At 29.9% G+C, this 12,983-nt stretch overlaps 1 protein-coding gene and 1 long non-coding RNA gene across 7 annotated transcripts; one reads left to right on the top strand and one right to left on the bottom strand.

Annotated features, from left to right (window-relative positions):
- Positions 1-618: 618 nt before the first annotated feature.
- Positions 619-2,625, bottom strand: LOC148937558 (uncharacterized). Its single transcript, XR_016138248.1, has 4 exons — positions 2,486-2,625; positions 2,207-2,354; positions 1,798-2,091; positions 619-1,380 (listed from the first exon to the last, which is right to left on the bottom strand). It is a non-coding gene; the product is annotated as an uncharacterized LOC148937558 (long non-coding RNA).
- On the top strand, positions 1,609-12,662 carry LOC105429815 (p53 apoptosis effector related to PMP-22). 6 transcript variants are annotated; one of them, XM_089072230.1, is made up of 8 exons: positions 1,609-1,625; positions 3,722-3,825; positions 5,355-5,431; positions 5,526-6,580; positions 6,716-6,902; positions 6,981-7,130; positions 7,224-7,286; positions 7,980-12,662. In XM_089072230.1, the coding sequence occupies exons 4-8, from the start codon at positions 6,527-6,529 to the stop codon at positions 8,192-8,194; spliced, it is 669 nt and encodes a 222-aa protein (XP_088928356.1). In that variant the 5' UTR covers positions 1,609-1,625; positions 3,722-3,825; positions 5,355-5,431; positions 5,526-6,526; the 3' UTR covers positions 8,195-12,662. The 6 variants fall into 6 exon arrangements, with proteins under 6 accessions (XP_088928356.1, XP_088928354.1, XP_011641312.1 ...); XM_089072228.1 differs by lacking the exon at positions 1,609-1,625 and adding an exon at positions 3,441-3,583; XM_089072229.1 differs by lacking the exon at positions 1,609-1,625 and adding an exon at positions 3,502-3,587.
- Positions 12,663-12,983: the final 321 nt, after the last annotated feature.

The following is a 12,983-nucleotide window of genomic DNA, read 5'->3' as shown; positions in this document are numbered from 1 at the left end:
ATCAAATATAAAAGAAATGAAAGAAAAATCTATTAAAATAAACTGAATAAACTATGGGGGAAAAATAGTTTTTATATAATTATATAATAATTATAAAATAATTGTATAAAAAAAAATAATTCGATAAGTTTATATATTTTGAGCTTGATCTTGAGACTATTCAACTTTTAACGAAAACATTAAAAATTATTTTTAATTAAATTGTCGAACATTCTGAAATAAAAATAATTCTTTTATTTGCGTAATCGGAGAGAAACTGAGAGCGATCATTCTAATATTACATATCTTTGTATAATTTTTTTGTTATACCTTATTAAATTATATAAGTATATTTCTGATCTACGAATTGTACAGATGCATCACGGAAATACATTAGAATGCGATTTATCGGCAAAAAATGGATAAATTGAAAGTACAGGAGGCCCCACAAAAAAAATGATCGCCTTAGGCTTTTCTCTAACAAAGGATGTCAATTTGTCGGAAATACTTTGCTGAGTCAACTCTATATCAAATTATCGCTATACACTTTTTCCTTTATTTTTAATTTATGAATTTTATAATTTAAACTATCATCAGTATTTATATATTAATAATATTATAAAAGAGAATATTAGGATATGTTAATAATGCAACATGCATCATTAATTGCTAAAGATTTTACTTTGCAATTAAAAAGATGAATGAATTTCGACAAAATACGTTCTTATTTTGCAAATTTATCTTAAAAGTATAAATACAATTATGAAATAAATTTAAAAAATAAGATAAAATTATTTTATCTTTCAGTAAATTATTTATTTTTATCACTTCAAGGATTAAACTTTAATAGTGAATCAAATAATTGTAAGAAAAAAATCGTTGTGTATGTATAAACATTTATTTCACTTTCTTTTTTCTAAAAGCCATCAGATTTATTATACATCCTCAATAAAAAATTTTGCATATATACTTTTATTTAAGCACACGTATATTTCATATATAAAAATATACACTTACATATTTTTTATTATATTTACACATTTTTATAGAGATGTTATATGTGATGCCTTATATAATTATATATAATTATATCTTATATCCAATTATATATAATTATATTTAATAATGAAATGAAACTTTTTTATTGAGTTTCCAATCAATCTCGAAGATTGTCGTCGCATATTTTATCCTTTGCTTTGTTGAGATTTATTAATATCGTCTCAAACAACATTATTTGCATTCAATTATGAGCGACTTTTTGGAAATATCAGAGATACTTACCAGGAATTCTATAAGAAGATTAGGTTTCAAGACAGGATGTTCTTCATTATCCAAGGCGATATTTGACCCCCAAGTTGGAGCCCACCAAGTAGAATATAAAGCTAATAGTTTGTTTGAAACCTAAGAAACACGATAACATTATTTTTGTGATGACATGTTGAGAACAATATTGTGTCGGTTGGCGCGCGGCGCTCAGACATTTGTTTTTGTGTACGTATGACGCATACGCGCCATGTTTACAAGAGGCATCGCGATATCAGTTTCGTCTTGATAGTCATACTGAGAAGGTAATTGAGTAAATCGCTTCACGGACAGTACAATCGCATTGAAGATACACGATAATGCGACTAGTGAAAATCAAAAAGGTATATCTCGTATCAGTATTAATCGTCGAATGCGTTCGCTTACGCAACGTGACCGTCATTTCGCGACCGTTTATTGTTGTGAGCAATTATCTCGCGCGATTTATTCGCATTCTGAAAAGCGCGGTTTGGAGCGATTTGGAATATCACATTAATTATTTTGTTGTGTTCTTACCGAACGACGAGTTTCTGCGTGAAATTCTCAAGCGTGTTCTCGCGCCGCGGGAATGATTCGCGCCTAAGTACTACGCGAATCATCCGATGGCGTCGATTTAATGTGAATCGTGTGGCCAACCAATAGAAGACCGTGAGTTGTTGATGCGTCAGTTGTTTAATCTTGTATTTCAGGATTTACGAATTTACGCTCTTGAATCATGTTGGACGTAATATTTTCAAACAGTATATTCGCGCTTCTACTGGATGCCAACTTAACTCACGTCGCATTCATCTGTGCATGAAGTTGTTGATACTTGAATCATAATAATCATATTGACAATTTTATTTGTTGAAAGATTTAATAATTTAGTCTGATATAATCGAAACGATATAGAATGATAGAGTAATGATAGAGTAATGATCCCTACCATAGACATAGTTTCCACTTTTTTCTATTAGAGAGAGAAGAGAAAATCAATATTGTGGCTGCATTCCGATATTCACTGCCAGTGCTGAGAACATGACGTCATAAAGCAGTGCTGGCGTTCCGTAATTACTTCCATTGCTTTTTCCAGCCTATAACGGAACGATATATATTCAGTACTATCAAGATGGCTACTTAGCTAAATGTATATACACACGTACTATTGCACTGACAACTACAATTTTAATTGAATCAATAAAATTAAAATTAAAATTAAAATTACTTGATTCATCCGAATCAGATATTACAGAAGACGAAAATTATATATTATTTTATATTCAAAAAAGATATTAACATCACGACAGCGTAAGAATTATATAAATATAGTTAATTCTTTAACAGATAGCAATTTTAAGAAACATTTAAACGTTTAAACATTTAAGAAACATTTATAACATTTTAATATTTTTTTTAGAAACATTATCAACAATTATTCAATCAGCATCGTTCCGAAAATTTCATTTAGCTTTCCGACTCCGTTTTCCATGCCCATGGAACAGCATCCTGAGTCTAAATAATATTTTCGGTACGTTTTTCATTTTGTTTCCTACTGTGGCCGCAACTTTTCTAAGAGGGCGTTAGTGTACAGCGAATTTTCCTGCCCCGCTGACTTCCGTAAAGCCAGCGGCACACGATGCTTTTTTTTCTGTTTTGCTAGCTGGATTTTGTGGCTCGTTGAGCTCTTGTCTCTGATTGGTATATTCTTTTGGATCTAAAAAAATATATCAATCGAAGACAAGAGTTCAACAAGCATGCGAATTCAGCAAGAAAAAAAGCATCGTGTGCCGCTGGCTTAAGATCGTCGATTTTTAATAGTAGGTCTGTTCTTTTCAGCTGAACTGGCTGTACTAATTCACAGTTTATCTTTTTTTTTCCAATGGAAGAAAGAAAGATAAATTGTAAACTAGTGCAGCTAGTTCAGCCAAAAAGACCTAATATCTCGTCGGTGTAATAAAGGCCATTGCACGTGAAAAAATTTTAGTGGTAATCGTAAGGTGGTAAACGAATTGACCAGCTACAATCGATTATTTTTAGAATGTAAGAAGAATAATTGATTCTGATTGGTCAATTTGCTTATGATCTTACGATTAAAATTTTTTTGACTTTTGAGTTGACTTTTAGTAATTGATTTTTTTCTTTTTTTCCACGAATAAATAAACTGTAACATAATTATCCACCGAATAATTCGAGGTATCGAATAATTACGTTTTTTGTTACATCTAAAGCGAAGTGGCTTTTAAAGGGCCGAAAGTGCACCGAAGTGCAGGATAGTACAGAGTAGTGCAGACAACTTCGATTTAGCGTTGATCACTCACTAATCGTGTGTATGACAAAATATTGCATTATCGAAATGACTCATTAAGTCTCTACGAGGCGTTGACTATAGGAGACGTTACCGGAATTTTATTCTCGTTGTTTTATTTGCAAGAATCTAATCTGTATAAATTATTTTACACAGCTGTGGTTGGCGAGCGACAATGGCGTGACCGAAATCGCGACGCAAATCGGTGAAAAAACTGAAACGTCAATATAATGAAACGGAGAGAAGTTTCTTTCTAAAAGGTAGTAGCAACGTGTTCACGTATAATTTTTTTACGAAAAGAAATGGAAATTTTTCCGACGAATTCAGCTGCAAACATGCTCGCTCTTTTCTACTTGATGTGGTTCATGTTGAGATTTATGCTTGGGATGTGGATTTCTTGATCTCTTGTACTTTCAACTAAATCTAACTCATGTTTTATTACTCTATTGATAAACTGTCTTTATTTTAATAATACAATACTTACGCTAAATGTACAAGAAAGGACAATAGAATGAATTTCTTATGGCAAATTTGGGCATTTACATTATTAGATTAACGTATGTTGAAAACTGCTATATGTGAAATTATTTAAATATATATATATACAAACAGTTTAAATAATTAAAATGTAACCCATTAATGTTTTCATGTTATTTAACAGAATATGTATTAATTATTTTATTATACTGTAAATTAAAGTGATTAATCTAGAAGAAAAAAATATATATTTCTTTTATTTGTGAATTGTATTTTATGAAAATTTTTAATAAAATGGCTCAAAGTAAGATATATTTATGATTCATCTTACGTAGAACTCATTTGTATAATAAAAACCAATAAAATATAGAGACAAGGTGATCTTGGAATAAGGTAAAATCGCTTTATGGTATCATTGTGTTTAGATATAGTAATTTTTAAAATATTAATCTAAAGTGACTGAATTCATTAATATTTTATATATTCACAGAGTGGATTCAAATTAGAAAGAAAAGAAAGTTAAGAAAGAAAAGAATAAAGAAATAAAATTTGTTGTTTAGATTTAATGTTAAGCAATAATGTCTATTTTTGTCCAATGGGTTAATTTTAATCTCAGTTTAATTTATTCTTTATCTTTTGATAACTTTTATAACTAAGAAAAGATAAAAAGAAAATTATACTGAGATTAAAGTTAATCTCAGTAAGTATAAAATTAAAGTTAATCTCAGTAAGTAGTAAAAATGAGCATGAATAAGTTTGATTATCCTTGTTTCATAAAAGAACATGTTATATAGAAATACATATAGATAAATTTAGAATTTTTACATTCATACATTTGATTCTATATATGAATTATGTCCATGATTTAATTCATTTTTTATTATCTTTTAAAGTATAAGATAAAGAATATAATCAATTATATTATAATTAATATTAAACTGATAGTTAATTTACATTGGTAGACATGAAAATAGGTTATTTATAATGTTTGTATATTTGTGCTTATACTTTTATAATATCAAATTGTAATTAAATCTATACTTGATGATATAAAATAAATCTTTATACTTATCTATAGAAAACTGTAGATATTTTTTAAGAGATCACGTTAAACATTATTTATATATATTTTTATAATATTTATTAAATGAAAGTTTAGTTAATTTTTTTCTTGACACTGTTGTTTGCCCTACTTAAGTGATAGTGTTTTTTTATTTTTTCTTCAAGCACAATAATTTAAAAATTTGTTTATGTGTAAATTTTCCTGGCACTGTTTTCTTTTTAGTTATGAGTTCTTTCTTTTTTATTACAGCCAATTCCAATAAAAAAGCAAAAACAATGCCTCAAACAACTACTATTGAAACTCTCACTGTAACCAGACCATTTAAGGTAAGCTTGAAGTTTAATCGGAGCATACATCTTTTTTATTTATTACAAATGAGTTATTTATTTATGTATCGTGTATATACTAATTTTCTTATAGTTTACAAAATTCTCGTTCAATAAAAATATAAATAAAATAATAGCAAGTAATGATTATTGGAATCAGGAAAGATCAGGATAAGAGAGGGATGAATAGAAAGAGACCGACTGTGGAGAGGAAAGAAAGAGAAAGGGAAGGAAAAGAAAGAATTAAAAGAGGAAGAAGAGCGAAGAAAACCGAGAGAGCGCAGAGATTGGCACTCGCGCGCATTGCGCCGCGACCTTTAATGGGCGCTGATGGGCGCAGCCTCCCTGGAACCTGGAATCCGATTGCTTCCCCCCCCCCCCTCCCAATCCCAGTCGCGGAGAGTCAGTGCTCTCGCTTGAGACGCGGTTTTCTCGTTCGCTTTCTCCTCCCTACCCTCCCGCGCGAATATCACGGTCATTAAAAATCATTCGCGTCCGTGAGAGCGGTGGAAGGGGGTGCAAAGATCCGAACACTGCCATCGATCTGTGATCCGATCGCTCTGCGGAAAAAGAGAAACATAAAAGAAAAAAATAGGAAAAAAAACGAAAAAGGTAGCGTTACAGGGGGTTGCCCTCGTCCGATAATACGTTGCGGGCCGCCAGCCAGCGCGACGAAAGCCATTGACCCGCGCGCCCGTTAATCAACCCTCTCCCCACCACTAGGCGAATTCACGATCGTCGTTCGGAATCCTCGGCACACGTTACCCCGCGACGCGCGTATCTCTAGAGAAAAAAAGATAAAGACAAAGGGTGGATTTTTCGGGGTGGGTTCTTTCCGAGGGTTCTGTCGACTTAGGTGTCAACGACGAGAATCAGAGAGCGGATGATGTCTCACGCGTGCCGTCCCGCAGCATTGAGAAGCGCGTTATCATTATCATCGTCGCCGTCGTCGGCGTGTATACTTCTCTGAAGAAACGTCGCGGAGGAGAACCTCCTCTCGTCTCGATCGTGATCACCGGAGTTTGCTCCAACTAGCGCTATCGAGTTTTCGCGTGTGCTCTCTCCACGGATCAGGATTGCGAATTTGAAAGTGAAATGATTATGTACACGGTCGCCGAGGATCACATGGGCGACAATGAGATCGCGCAGGTATCATATCACCAGGAAATTCTCTCCCCTGAGATCATCATGCACGAAATGTTTGATAGTATTTTAAGCAGTGGAATAACTGTGAAGTGAGAGATTCACTATATTGTTCTTGTATTCATTCTCATTTGTTTGCAGGTGATCGCATTCATATGTGGGATCATAGTGGTGCTGTTGATGATAATGGGTCTGGCGTCGACCGACTGGTTGATGGCTCTGGGATGGAGACAGGGCCTATTCGCTCACTGCATCGAGGAAGGTGCTCCGACGCCACTTCCCTTTAATATGCCCGATCCACCAGGATGTTATCCAGCGAGAGATAGCGGTACCGTTTGTTTTCTTAATAAACCTGAATATAAAAATAATGCCTAACTAGACTTTAATCATGTATTTTATCTTACAGCTTATATAAAGGCGGCTGCAGCCTTATGCGTGTTATGTCTTTTGACAGACATTGCTGCGACTATTCTCACTGGCCTGGGTTTGCGTACGCAGGATCATAGAGACAAGCACAAATACTATAGATTTGCAGTATTTTGCATGGCTCTTGCATGTGAGTACATATAAATGCCTATTCTTTTTCTTTGTTTTTTTTTTCGCTTTTTATATATTTGGTTATTATATATTTCATTTCTGTATGTTCCAGTGGTGTCCCTTTTAATAGCGCTGATTATATATCCAATTTGTTTTGCAGCAGAATTGAATCTTGGTAAGTTTTTAGTAATGAATTTTACATATAATTGTCCAAACGATTTGATTATATTAAGACAATTATAGTATAGCAACAAGTCATCAAAAATAAAAAGGAATATATTTCTTATATTTATACTGTTTGAAATATCAGATAAATAGATTTGGAATTAAGAAATTAAATATAAACAAAATAAAATAATACGATTAATATTTTTATGAAAAAAATATTTATAATTAACATTTTTCTTAATAATAACAATGACAAAATTTTTTGATTGTGAAACCTTTTGGTTGTGATACTACAAAAGAAAAAAAAATTAATGATTTAGGAAGATTTTAAGTACAATAGATGTCATCGATTAATTTTAATAAACATGAAATATAAAAATAATCGATACATCAAATTAATAATTTTAAAATAAAATATATTCTATATGTTTTTTTATTAGTGTTTTTTATTAGTTTTTGTATTAGCGTTGCAAAATATTTCTCTCTAAAACTAAATGCAAATTTAAAACTTGAATGTCCAACTGTTCGGATAGTTATGTTCTTTTATGTAAATACATAGGAAAAATAACATAACAGTCTATTTAATTTTTGTCAATGTTTTGATAAATGTAGCATACATCTTTAAATTAAAAAAATATATATAAAAAATACATCGTTTTGTATATGTGTACAGTTGAATTTAAGAGATATATAATTATAGGAAATCGAACTAACTGGGAATTCGGTTGGGCGTATGGCGTTGGTTGGGGCGCGGTCATCTTTTTGGTTGGAGGAGCAGTATTGTTATTATGCGAGAAAGAAAGCGAAGAAATTTATTATAAGGAGAAAAAAACTGTCCGCGATGATATAGGAAGTGGCGGTTCCATGATTGGCATGGGACATCACGCTGGACGAAGTGGAACGCAGCTAGCCTAGTGGCATTGCTCCCTGCCCGATGTTGTTCTCTAGGTGATTTGTTTCATCTTTCTGCTCTCACAGTTCGACACATGCGCATATGAGAAGATATACAGGCCTATAAGAATGATTTTTCGGTAGGGCGTTTTCGGCTAATGTGGACAACAGGAAAACTCTTACAGATTCTCGAATTGATCCAACGTGGATTTTGATATATCAAAAAATCTAGTGGTGTCTTAAATACACATGATGGAAAAAACGAATAATCTTTTATATGAAAAAGAAAAATTAGAAAATCTTCGTCTTTTATGAAACTTCCAATGTTCAAGTTTTATCATATTAAGATATTTAATGCTGAGACAGGAAAAAAATAATAACATGTTCCTTATGAAATTGACTTGAAATTAGTCGAAGAATCTGTAAGTCAGTTTTCACTGTCGTTAAAAATATGGAATAGATGTAATCCGTTCATTAGATGGGTGTGTATTCAATTTACTATCAGTTTGATGTAAACAACATGTTGTTAAATAAGTAACACGCATTTCGATTTTTCTTTGTTTCCGACTATTTACTTAACAATCACAATTTTTATACTGACAATTTTGGGACCATTATTAGCTTGATTCTGTTTTCATACTTCCTACATTTTGCATGATCTCGAACAATTTTATATACACACGTGTATAATATTTTTTACTGTAATTTAAAATCTCGAAGGATTTATAACGTGACAACGCTGCATTTATTGTCCGTAAACTAAATTAATAAGGATATGCTCTTTACCAAATCTGAGAGATTAAAGACAATTCCAGCATAGATTTCATGTTTCTTTCGCATAAATAATATTTATGCACATAGATTATATTCATTTGTCTATAGTGATTTAGTTTGATTAATTGATCATTTTTAAATATTCTATATTTAACATTAAACATGAAAAATGACTGGAAGCAGCTAAGTAGAGAAATTATATTAAAACTCATTTTACATTAAGTGAATAATATAATATTTCTCTTAGATTTATTTCTAATATTTATAATATATAAAGTTTTTTGAAACTTTAAAGGTACAGATATAAAGGTTTTAGATTTTCTTTAATTCCTGATAGATTTATTTTTTCTGGTGTATCTTGAGATTTTAGTGCTTACAGTTGCCTAATAAGATAGAGCTCGATTAAATTAATTAATTAATTAATTTTTTATTAAATATCGATCTCACGTCAGAATTTATTCTGTGGATATTATCTAACATATAACAATATGATTTACTATTTTACAACGATGATTTCCTTCTATTAGTTATTTCTTGCAATTCATTTTCTTCTACAATGATAAACATCTCACATTCTGTTTAGTTTTATTAACCTGAATTCAACAATATAGAGAGTGCTCTAAGAAAAATATACTTTATAAAATATATCGTACTCAAAAAATTTTGAGTGAAGAAATGAAGAGTTTAACTTGAAAAAAGATTATTAATTATTTCAAAATCAAATTATTATTAAAAGTAGAAAGCGATCAATTCTACATTTACAAAAATAGAAAAATAAAAGTTCTTTTTTATTAAGGAAGATATAATAATATAAAAATTGTTTGTGTAATCTTATAATATTAAAAAAACAATAAGGATTTTATAAGGATTTATTTTATTGAATGTTTCTTCCATTAACTTTTAAGTTGAAAACGAATGCTTCTATTATTCTATACTTAACAAATATAAATCTGTTTCAAAGCACTCGAGTAATACCGTCCAAATATTCAGAATATTTCTGTTGGGACAACTTGCACACTCATAATCGAAACTTTTGAATATTCCAACAAAAAAGAACATATATAAATTATTTGCTGTTACTAAAACTTGTTTATATTTATATGTAATGATAACTGGAAAAAGTAATGTAGAAACAATATAAAATTTATTGTAAAAGTTCAACTTTGAAAAAAATACATTTAAAGCTTTCTCTTTTTCATTCTTTATTTCATTCTTGCGTAATAAAATCATAACTTCATGAACAATTGTATATTCATAATTGCTTTCAGGAAAAGTAAAAATCACAAGATATAAAAATAATATATCTGCTTATATATCTTTTTCCAGTTGCTGTCTTAATTACATATTAATTTACATTTTTTTTATTTTTATTAAAAAATGTCTAGATGTGATAATGTATTATGATATATATTTATCTTTTTGTCAGGTTTTCTGTAAATGTAGTGTATATACTATGTAGATGCTAGTAATTTATTATTAATTCTAATTTCTATGCACACATATACACATCCTCTTTTTGTTTTATTTTTTCTTCTCCATTTCCCCTGCCCCCTTTTTCTTATTTTACATATAATCCACATATATTACTAATATATACTAATATATATATATATATATATTATATTGAAATCTGCCAATTTTATTACATGTCATAAATTTTCGATATGCGTAGCGTGAGGGCACACATCATGAGAAGAAAATAATTTACTTAATATACACTATTTAATACAAACTTAAGCTATAAAGCAAATAAAGCGCTTCATTATTTTTTTATTCTACATTTTAGATTTTATTATTAACGGCTGTAAATTTCTTTGCGATAAGAAGCTTTATTGCAAACTGACAGTATGTCAGTATTTAATCTTTAAGTATTAATCATTTGAATATCAAAATGATAGCGCATGACTGAGATGATATATAAATTTTGCTTGAATCTTACGAATCATTTGTGAATGTTTTTTTAGTCATTAATCGGAAAAAAACAAAGGGAAATGAGTGTGCGTTAGCATAATAAAGAATGGCCGATTAAGGTTTATTATTATTACATGTCATCAATCATCCTTATTCTTTTTATTGTGATTCCTGTTTTTTTTTTATTGGTGTATTGTGAACATTGATTGCGAACAGAAAAGATTGTAGTAACGTATGTATCGAAAAAGATATGGACCCTGTGCAGCATAAAAGCAATAGAGTTTCTTTCGAAAGCGAAGCTCTTATATAGCGAAGCGTAGCAATATCCATCGTTTGTAGCGTGTATCTTTGAACTTATTACCTCATGTATTCTTTAAGTTAATTGTAAAGCACATGACACATTGTTTAAGTGCAGAATGGAACGGAGGCAGCTCGGGCAGATGTTATTTATTGTGTTATTTGCATTAGATACGTGTACGTATATGTGTATATATATATATATATATATATATATATATAAATATAGATATAATATTTTATAAATACATGTAGTTTATAGCGTTATACACTCGCAGATGTAACAATCTGATGTGTGCAGTTTGCAGTATACGGCGAATACGGTCTACGTTAATGCATGGAATTTCTTATTGCAATACGATTCTTAAATGCTTTTTGAAAGCAACAGAAAGTAACATGCAAGAAATACGTTTGTTGAAATATTTTCGATGACGTAATTAAGAAAAAAAGAACGAGAGAAGAAGAAATGAGAGAAACTCACAAGACTATTAACAATTGAGTACAATATTGTTATATTAATTATATTCTGCTTATATATATATATATATAGTAGATTTTCTATTCTTTAACTGCTTAAATCTTTACCACATATGTAATACTTCATAATATATATAAGAAATAATATTGCGATATAAGGAACTAGTAAGAAATTACAAAGTGAATGTAATAAATTCATGATTTCTATATATCACATAAAACACGCATATAGCATATAAGACAATCCGTTATGTCGGTATTGCTGATTGTATGTAATTCTGTCGCCTATTTGCAAGAAAGAAAGAGAATCAGAAGAGAAAAAGAAAAAAAAAACGATCGACAAAATAAACATCTGTTGTCTACAATGAAACATATCGAAATAAACTTTTTTAATAAAATTAAATAATATAGATTAAGTATTTAAGGTTTCCAAAATAGATTTCTCTATATAATTAATGGCGATATATTTACGTGTAAGTTTATACATATGTGTAAGTTTAAATTTGATCTCTTCAATCGCGCTGGCATTTGCAAATTGTCGACAGAATCTCAATTTCTATGTAATCATCAAGTTTGCCACTTTCTACTCAATTGGCGGGCAGCTTTTAATCAGAATTGTAGAGTTGTGCAATATATAACGAACAAATTGAACAAGATGTACACTGAACGAAGACATCGCTGACTTAATTTATTAGTGAATCGATTGTGCACTGGTGCACCTAATCGAATTCGCTAAGTCACACGATTATTTAGGCATGCATTTTTTCAGCAACAACACAGCAGTTGTATAGTATTTTAAAGCATATACATATCGCACTCGTATACATATATATTGCCGTAAAAGTATACCATTGCATAGAAATATATGAATTCTATGATATGAATTGACATATTGTTTGTGCGCCATATTCCAATGTTAACATATATTGTACAAAGAACAAAATATAATGTTAAAATTATAGTGTGTTTAAAATTGATTTTATACATCAATTTATGTTAAATTTAAAATAAAATTTTAGTTCGAATTTTGTAACTTGAATTTTAATTCATATTCAATAATTTCATATATCGAATACACATATCTCGAATGTTGCAACGATTTATAAAAATAAAATTTTCTAATTTGTATTTTTAATAGCGTATGAATATACTAATATTAAAATGCGAAAAAACGTTACGAGCCAAAAATGAATATTTCATTATCGACTTATTTTCAATTATTATTTCAATTATTATTTTCAATTATTATATTTTCAATTATTTTCAATTATAATTCGATAATTAGCTTCTTTTTTACTGGATTTTCTAATCTTTATGATATTGAGTTATACATCTAAATATCTACTAGATTGTC

The sequence above is a fragment of the Pogonomyrmex barbatus genome, unplaced genomic scaffold, assembly GCF_055798465.1.
Source record: "Pogonomyrmex barbatus isolate J1 unplaced genomic scaffold, ASM5579846v1 scaffold13, whole genome shotgun sequence".
Taxonomy (NCBI): Eukaryota; Metazoa; Arthropoda; class Insecta; order Hymenoptera; family Formicidae; genus Pogonomyrmex; species Pogonomyrmex barbatus.
This window is presented reverse-complemented; position numbering and strand designations above follow the sequence as displayed.

What these genes read in the sequence shown, in the direction of transcription:
- LOC105429815 (XM_089072230.1), top strand. Translation starts at nt 6,527, where the DNA reads ATGATTATGTACACGGTCGCCGAGGATCACATGGGCGACAATGAGATC. An exon ending in GCGACAATGAGATCGCGCAG is followed by an intron (nt 6,581 to 6,715) that starts GTATCATATCAC and finishes ATTTGTTTGCAG; the next exon opens with GTGATCGCATTCATATGTGG. An exon ending in ATTTTGCATGGCTCTTGCAT is followed by an intron (nt 7,131 to 7,223) that starts GTGAGTACATAT and finishes TGTATGTTCCAG; the next exon opens with TGGTGTCCCTTTTAATAGCG.